This window comes from Serinus canaria, chromosome 1 (genome assembly GCF_022539315.1).
Source record: "Serinus canaria isolate serCan28SL12 chromosome 1, serCan2020, whole genome shotgun sequence".
Classification (NCBI taxonomy): Eukaryota; Metazoa; Chordata; class Aves; order Passeriformes; family Fringillidae; genus Serinus; species Serinus canaria.
Window position 1 is genome coordinate 109,772,238 of NC_066313.1, and position 9,124 is coordinate 109,781,361.

Genomic DNA, 9,124 nt, shown 5'->3' on the forward strand with positions numbered 1-9,124 from the left:
CAGCATTCTTAACTGCTTCAAAGGCAAAGTGCTCTCGAATGAGTAACTGGATGTTAACTCAGAAGCTGGAAGGGTTCCTGTGAACACAGAGGTATTTACCAATAGTCTCTTCCTTTTTCATCTTTACCCAGCTGAAGTCAAAAAGAGACTTGCCACAGAAGGGACACCTTATTACTATTCATACATTATTTAAATACTGGCTATTGCAATTCCTGCCTATGAAAAGGATGAAACCCACCTGAATATGGTATATCTTTGTAGAGTGATGACCCTGTTTTTCTTCTGGTTTGGGTGGTGTAGCTTTGATTTAGGGCATAAGGTGACCTCCACCCATTTTCCAGCCACTTGCCAATCTTGTCTACCTGAGAAGCATCACCTGCTCTGCCCAGTGCCTGTCTAGCTCACTGCTTTCCACCAAGCAGTGAGCTAGACAGGCACTTGCCTGGCTCCTCTTGTGAATCCTTGGCCATTAAATTACTGTGCAAAGTGATGGTGAGGTGGTTTGCCTGACTCCTATATGAGAGAAAACAAAAAGTGGACTGTTACTTCTGAACATCAATAAACCCGCCCAAAAATGAAAGAATCTAGGTGGAGGAATAGGTTTAAAATCTAAAATGTTGTTTTCAGGCCAGACCAGCTGAACTGCTGGGGGCTCTCAGAAGGCTGATGGGGTGTCAGGTCACATCCCAGATACCAGCAGTCTCAACACACAAAAGGCACTGGCTGGGAAAAGCTGGGGGGGAGAGGCGGAGGGTTGGAGTGACCTCAGATCAGCCAGTCCACGCCCTGCCAAGGCAGGGTCACTCAGAGCAGTGACACACAGCACATCCAGGTGGGTCTGCAATGTCTCCTGAGAGAGAACTCTGTGTCCTCCCTGGGCAGCTGTTCCAGAGCTCTGCCACCCTCCACATAAAGAAATTCTTCCCCATGTTGAGGTGGAACTTCTTGTGTTCTATTTGATGGCCATTGTTCCTCATCCTGATGCTGGACACCACTGGATAGAGTCTGGCACTGTTTTAAAAGGAGCCTGGGCAGCAGTGGGAGGAAATGTTGAGAAGAGCTTTAATCTGTGAAACAATTAAGAGTTGATGGGCAAACTCTGGGTGATGTCCCTGTGTTAGAAAACCAATTAAGAGTTTAGGGCTTGACATAGTTTAGTGCTCACAGACCTGGAGAAGGAAGTTAGCAGAGCCTGGGAGGGAAATTTATTGTTGAGAACTGATCAGAGTTTATAAACCACATCACATAAAGCAGAGATGCCCTATCTGGGAAAAAAATAATAAAAAGACTGAAAAACACAGACTAATTAGCATGAGAAGCGAGAAATCAATAACAAATAGAAGACAGAATACTAATTAATTAAGAACTAGAACCCTGTGAATTGCCAGCTAATTAACATTCATCTCTTCGCTGAAATGTATAAATAGATAAGCGTTTTGATGACGGACATGCATTTTGCGGGGAGCCATCCCCGTGTTCCTCCAACACCGAATCACGAATGCCACCTTTCCAACAAGCAGCTTGGAGAGTTAATTTTTATTTCCCGGTGCTCGGGTTGCGGTGTCCGGGCAGGCCCCGCTGAGGAGCCGCGCTCGCTCGGTTGTCACAGCGACGGCGACGCCGCAGCCATGTCGGATGCGGGCTCCGAGGACGCCGAGTCCGGCGAGGCCGGGAAAGACATCGGGGTCCGCGGGGCCCGGGGGCAGGGGGGAAGGGAAAGGGAAAGTGAAAGGGAAAGGGAAAGGTAAAGGAACAGCCCCGCTCAGTGCCCGCCGGGCCGGGCAGGGTTGCCGAGGGCAGCCCCAGGCACAGCTGTGTCACCTGCCCGGCTTCTAACGCTGGTTTGGAACAACGCGTCCGCGCTTTGCAGCTGTGTGCCAAGAAAGCTGGGGGTGCCGGGGTTTGGAGCCGAGCTGGAGCAGCTTTCCTCAAACACCTGTGTCCCTCTGATGAGTTGGATGGTGGCGGGCCCAGCCCTTTAACCCTTTTCCCTCCGCGTTTGGCAGGAGTACGAAGGCGATCGCGATGGCGAAGGGCAGCGGCACGGCTTCGGGAAGGCGCGGCTGCCCAACGGTGACACCTACGAAGGGGAATACGAGCATGGTTTGAGGAGCGGACATGTAAGAAAGACACCGAGCCTGGTTGTGGTTCTGCTTCTGCAGTTGGGCTGTTCGGGCTCTGTATTGAAATAAGGGTGAGAACTGATGGGTGCTTCATCTGTACCAAATGTGTTTCAGGGGACCTACAGGTTTAAGAACGGTGCTCTCTACACCGGGAACTACCTTCAAAACAAAAAGCATGGCAAAGGTGTCTTTTTTTATCCAGATGGATCAAAATATGCAGGTAAAGCAGTGAACACAATTGCAGGGATTTCTGTAGCCAAAAGGACACATTCCCCCCTCACTCCTCCTCCCTTCACAAATGAAAAGAGAGAGTGGAGAATGTCTTATTTTAATAAGATAGAAGATATTTTCTTCTTATTACCTTTCTAGTAACAGTTCTGAGAAGCTTGGGACTTATTTATGGTGAATCATGTTAAGACATATATTAGGTCTATCATTTAAAAAAATAGAGCCCTTATTTAGGGATTGGGATACCTGAAGTTTGAAGAAATAATGAAAGTTAGAGTTCCCCTGCTTGCTGGAGAGTACCTGAAACAATCAGAATCTATCAGTTAAGTTTCAAAGGACAATATTTCCCCCCTTATTTCTAAGCTAGGAAAGAAAATACATTCGCATTGTGAAAGCTAAAAGCTGAGAGCAAAATGAGCAGCCCAATCTTGCCTTGCAGGAACAGATGCTCTGAGTTGTTTATTTTTATTTTTTTTAATTTATTTTAAGTTTGATTAGAAGAATAATTAAGACAAAAACCAACTAGCAACCTTCTGAATAGATGTGCCCCAATACTCACAGGACAGCTTCAGAAAATGAGTCAAATTAAAGTAGCTCCTCTTTAAATTAATGTGGAAATGTCACATTATCTAATGCAACTATAATACATTTCCCAATTCAAAGACAGGACTGGGCTGTTATGTGCTCACAATGGTAATAGTGATAATGAAGGCAGGTAATTATAGAAAAATGGAAAGGGAGGTCAGGCAGCAGCATTAATGATTGTGGAGAGGAACAGACTGATGGAAAAAGAGCAGGGGGCTCTACTTTAGAGTAAGGAGTGGTGTAAGGAATAGTGAGGAATTCCAGTAGTGCCATAGCTTTCTTTTCCTTCTCTAATACTTGTGTGATAATGTTACAAACTGGACACAGTGAAATAAACCAGGTCTCACACTCCTTTTATCCTTTTGTCCTTGAAGGAGACTGGGTGCATGACCAGAGACAGGGCTATGGAGAATATCTGTATGCAAATGGAGACACCTATACTGGAGAATGGGCTAACAACAAGAGGTTTGTTTCCTTCTCACAGGAATGTTTCAGGTCACCCAATGGCATTAAAATGCAAACATTATTTTCAGAGCATGTCTGACTGCAGCAAATGAGGTATAGGGGTGACCTTGGCAATTTAGTCCAGCTTGAGTAGTTTCAGCTGCTTAATTAATAGAGTTTTAATATCTTAATTATAACAACAGCCTAAATTCATAATATTCATTGCTATAAAACAAAATTATTATTTTCTCCCTAGGCATGGGCAAGGCACATATGTCTATAAAGAGACAGGATCTAAGTATGTTGGTTGTTGGGTAAATGGAATCCAGAATGGACCAGCTGAACTTATCCACCTAAACCATAGATTTAAGGGCAGGTTTCTCAATGGAAAGGTAAGTGTGCTTTCTATTCTGAACAGTTAGCATGGAATTGCCTTAATATGACCTATTTCCACTTAAAACAAGAAGCTAGGCTTCTGATCCTTTGTACCATTTCCTTTACCATAAGTGTAACACATGAAACTGAATTATTCTATAAACACAATGCCAAGTTTCTTTGCAACATTGCTTTCAAACTGTAGTGTGACTGACTGTTGTATGGAATTTGTAGTAAAGGATATTTTACATTTCTGTGCTTGTTATGGGTTAGCTGTTCAGTTCTGCTGATGTTTTTGTGTTTTTATGCAGCCTTTAGGTCGTGGCAAATTCATCTTTGATATTGGATGTGAGCAGCATGGTGAATACATACAACCAGTGCAGGTAAAAGAAACAGTGCAAGAGCACTCAGTAAATCAAATCTATTGTTGAGGAATATATAAAATGCCTTACAGACAGTGATGTGAAAGTAGATCTTATGAGTCACAAAGGGTGGAAACTCATGCATTCTTAAGAACTACATGAGGTTTCATTTTGCCTTTTTAAAATGTTTTCTACTGTGTAAGCTTTGAAAAGTACAAGATGTGATTTTGCACTGCTTGCAGACATGAATCCTTTCTACTTAAAAAGAATCAGGACCTTTCCAATACATTTGAAGCTTCAAATCACAGAGGAATATAGAGATATTTGTATACACATTTAGCCTCTATTGCATTTTCTTCTGAGCACCAGAAAACAATGAGCAGTATTTTTTTTGTATTTCTGAACTGCTTGGTGCTATGCATACAAATGGTAATTTCCAGCAGGGTCATGTTTGGGAAATTTGTCCTATTGTTGTTCTGGTCATGTTAGGAGCTTAATATCCACAGCTTCTAATAATTGTAGGAAGTGGTTGGGATCAAAGTCTGTTTTCCCTTCTCTATGCATGAATGTTTTGAAAGATATCTGTTTGATACGGTGCAAAAATAGCTGCAGAAGTAGGAAACATATTTTAATATAACTGTTTGATTTTTTTTTTTTTAAATGCCACATTTTAGCTTAGAGTTTTCTGCCTCTGTTGTCTGACACATTAGTTCCTGTTACACACTCTGAAAACTCTCTGATGCAGCAATCATTCTGAAGGATAAAATAATAATCATCAAAATCCTGTCAATTGTGAGAGAGATTTGCAAAGCTTGGAGACTGTTATGCTTGTTTTCTGGCTGAAAGCAAGAGATCCTCAAATTAAGTGTCAGATTCAAAGGAGTATCCAGAGTAATGTGTGTTTCCTTAGTTCAGTTGGGAATTCTTAGGTGAGTTTTTAAAGCAAGGGACAGTTCTATCACTAAAGTAAGATTAAATTTTACCCTTTTGCTTTAGTTGAAGTAATTACAGAACAAAGCCCATTAAAAAAGGAAAATAAATTAGCTAATAATACAGACAATGATTCAATTATTTACTCCTTCATATTTGTAGAAAAACCATTATTTTTTTAAATTGTAAAAATATTTTCCCATTTCAAAACCATAAGCTCTGTGCACAACCTTACTCCCTCCTAGACCCTTTCAAATGTCCTCCCTAGGCAAAGATTGAGGCAGAAAAAGTTGTTTGTTCATTCTGGTTCTCTGTGACACAGACAGTGCAGCCTCTACCAGACACAGCATCAGGTAGCAATCATCAGTAACAGCCAGCTGATTTCATCAGGGTTCAAGAACTTGGTAGTTCTTGTCCAAGATTTGCAGCTGCTGAAGTTCCTCCACCTTGTAAATACTTTCATTGCCATTTTGATCCCAGACAAGGAGGTTAAAGTAGACTAACCCATCATCTTCGTTACTGTCTGCAGGATGAGATCCTGGATTTCATGAATTCTCTTCTAGGAAAAAGAGGAGGAAGATGAGGATGAGCCACCATTACCTCTTGAACCAATATGGAAAGTATCAGAAATTACCAAATTAACACCCTGGTCTCCCCATGATGAGGAGCTGCTAGTCTCCAGAGAAGCAGCAGGTGCAGTAGCTGAAGAGGAGGAAGTTCCATCAGCTATAGGTTTGTTCTGGAAACATCTGGAAACTCCATGTTTTGACTATGGTGACCATTGTTTTAGGGGTTTAATATCAAGTGATGTGAGAGGGTTTTTGTGTTTCATTTTGTTTTTCCTGTGATTTTCCATGCATTGAATGTTTGGAACTTCCAAGTCCATTCATAAACTGCACACTATGTATGTATCTGTTTTATTTCACATAGCATGAGATAGAACTGTCTTGGGAAGCCTGTGAGTTATTTGACTCTATATCATGGCTTATTATACAAACTTGATTATAAACAGAGAAGATTTTGTGAGATTTCTCTATGTGAACAACAACTGCAGCCTTCAGTAGGACTTAGAGGTTATTACATGGAAACAAAGGCTGAATGCAAATTTGTAAAATTGGTTTTCTTTGGTATTTCTAATTTCTTATATTTCAGATACTGAGGAGGGTGGGGATCACCTTGCAAGTGATGCAGGAGAGGAAGGTGAGGGAAAAAGAGAGGAAGAAGTAAATCAAGATCAGGAGGATCAAGGTGAGAAATGGGGCATGTGTGCTCATATTTTAATTAGCAGTCAGAGTTTGAAATAGTGGATGTCAATCAGCTGAAGCCATGCTGCTGCTGGGAGACCATGAGAATCTCTGCCTTTCATAAGGAGGACAGTCCTCTGGAGAAGTAAACTATGAGAAGTTAAATTCATATACTGCAACAGAACAAATTAAAAGTGACACTTCTGTGCATATATACCTGACAGCACTTGCAGAGCTGAATTTGTAAGAGATTGAATTTCCAAACTGTGTATTTTTAAAGAAAAATGAGAGAAAATATGGCATATCCTGAGAAGTTCAGGAGTTTTGAGCACTTCGCTTTTCTCTCATGAATACAACTGTGTATACTTAATTCTCCCAAGTGTAGTTCAAAAGCAGGCAAAACAAATATGAAGAAACAAAGTTTTGGTGTCGTTATACATTCTGATTTGAATAGTCTTTGGTTGGTTTTTTGGTTTCTTCTACAAACCAAGGAGATTTGAAATTCAGGTGCTCAGGTTTTCTTCCAGGCAGTTCAGAAGCCTGTTTTAATACACAGTTACAAGAAGCAACAGGGATGCATCCATGTTTACTCATATTTAGCTTAGAAGCCTCCAACCAATTGTGTTCTTTGTATTTATCCTTAAAATTTACAAGCTTGCCTATCAGATATGAAAATATCAGATAAATTTATCCAGTTTTAATCAGCCCATTTTACAATAAATCCAAGCCAACCACTGTCTTTAGGGATTAGAAAATACCTTGAACCATATGAAAATGCCTGGAGGTATACACTAAACATTTAGGTCAGCTCTTGTAGTTTTCAGTTTATTTGCTTTTCATTTTCAGCTCTGAAGGTGCTCTCCAGCTTTAGAGCAGGACAGGCAGTTGGCTGACTTGGTGTGTGGGACTGACATCTTATAGGATCCCTGGGCTTGGGTCAAATCCATCAGAAATCTCAGCAGATCATAGCTCAGCTTTGGATTTGGCAAAAGTGCATTGAGTCTGGTTTGTCTCAAAGACCCTTGGACTCAAGTAACCATTTGGACTGAACTTGATTCTAATAAATTTTCTGGCCCACCACAACAAAGCAGTTCTGGTTTTCCCAGTGGCTTTTCTAGGGTGCTTTTGAGAACAAATGAGCCCAGGTGTCTGTCAGATATGGCACAGAGGCAGATGCCAATGCCTGAAAACACAGCAAAGTGATAGATTGAAAGTTCCCTCCAACTCTTTGTTTCCAGAATCAAGGAATTGGATGATTTTAAACATTTTTCAGCATAGGTCTCCATCCATAATTAATAAGGCAATATATTGTTCCCCTTGTCTTTAGGTTTAGCAAGATTAAGTTATAAGAAGGAATGATTTGAAGAAGATATGCATCCTGTGAAGAGCAGATATAACAAAATCTGTCTACTTTGCAGCCTGGTATTCCCTGCCCCTTTGTCATCATTCTTTTTCCACGCAGAAATTCCCTCTTTTTTGTTCTGCATTCTTTATGATATCATCTAACCAGGAGGCATTTTTGGCTGTTCAGAGTTACATATGGGCTGGCTGGCAGTCAGTGTGGGCGTACTGAGCCTGTCTGCCAGCTGACAAACAATGTAAACAACTTCAGTTCAACTACTGGCGTTGAAAGGCAGTGGGTGAGGAGGACTGAGGTGGACAGCAGAGTTCTGCAGTTACGTTTTAGATTACTGGGATTACTTTCCAGTGTTTTATAATAAAATGCATCTCTACGCCCTGTCTTTCCTTCTACTCTACAGAAATTACTGATTTCGGAGGATGAACCAGAGGAATCAGAGGAATTGGGTATAAAGGAAAAGACCCAAAAAATGAAATTTTTAAGTAGATGATTTTGTGTGGTAAGCCTGCAATATTTTTCTTTGTAAAAGGTTGTGTTAAGATGTTTTAAATAAACATTTTTAGGTGCTTTGAATAAACATTTCTGTCAGTGTTCTGTCTGGAATGTGTATCTTTGGACCTTTTATACTCTCAGATTCTCACAGCAACTTCCTTTACTCCATGTAGCCAGTAATAAGGTGTCAAATCCAGTGTGGAATTATTCTGGATTCATGAAGCCATGAAGCTGTGTCCTCACAACCTAATCTTCTACTCCTGATGGTTGTTGTCTTTCTTGAACCCTGCCTCTGGGCACAGAGACTTGGGGGTCTTCAGGTGAAGACAAAGGCAGTACTGGACTTCCCAGCTCTCTCCATTTTCCCTGTCACTAGGGCACAATTCCAGACCTACATTTTCCTTGTTGATTTTGTTGTTATCCTTGCACCTGTAGAAGCTCTTCTTGTTGCCCTAAATCTTCCCTTGCCAGTTGGAACTCCAGTTGAATTTTTTATCCTAACACACTGGTGCAATGTTTTTAAATTCTTCCTCTTTTGGCTGGTTTTCCTTCTGCTTTCTGTATACTACTTGTTTGGTTTGGTTTGGTTTGATTTTGGTGTGTTGCAGCTCAGTCTCAAGATCCTTCTTTACCATGTGCCTTCCTTAAGCTGTTTCAAGGATATTGAACTGATCAGGGTGAAGGGGTGGCTCTGTAACAAATTCCTGGCACTCTGCCACATCATCCGAATGACCACTGGTGATCCACAAGCTCTTAGCAAAAATGTTGTCCGTATACAGAATAGTTTCATGCATTCAAGCAGCTTCTTCACATGGAGAAAAACTCTCCTCCAAATTTTACTTTTCTGTCTTTATTAATGAGCCCTTCATTCACTGGAGAGCTCTGGTTACGTGAGCTGTCCCACCCTGTTTCAGTTTTCCCGAGGATGTCACTGTTCTGCATCTGAAGCAGTTCCCAGTTCCTCCTTTTCCTAGTTTTACA

At 41.2% G+C, this 9,124-nt stretch overlaps 1 protein-coding gene across 1 annotated transcript; it reads left to right on the forward strand.

Annotated features, from left to right (window-relative positions):
• Nucleotides 1-1,616: 1,616 nt before the first annotated feature.
• On the forward strand, nucleotides 1,617-8,095 carry RSPH1 (radial spoke head component 1). Its single transcript, XM_030234695.2, has 9 exons — nucleotides 1,617-1,685; nucleotides 2,007-2,120; nucleotides 2,238-2,343; nucleotides 3,311-3,401; nucleotides 3,637-3,772; nucleotides 4,067-4,138; nucleotides 5,611-5,779; nucleotides 6,200-6,295; nucleotides 8,052-8,095. The coding sequence occupies exons 1-9, from the start codon at nucleotides 1,629-1,631 to the stop codon at nucleotides 8,072-8,074; spliced, it is 864 nt and encodes a 287-aa protein (XP_030090555.1). The 5' UTR covers nucleotides 1,617-1,628; the 3' UTR covers nucleotides 8,075-8,095.
• Nucleotides 8,096-9,124: the final 1,029 nt, after the last annotated feature.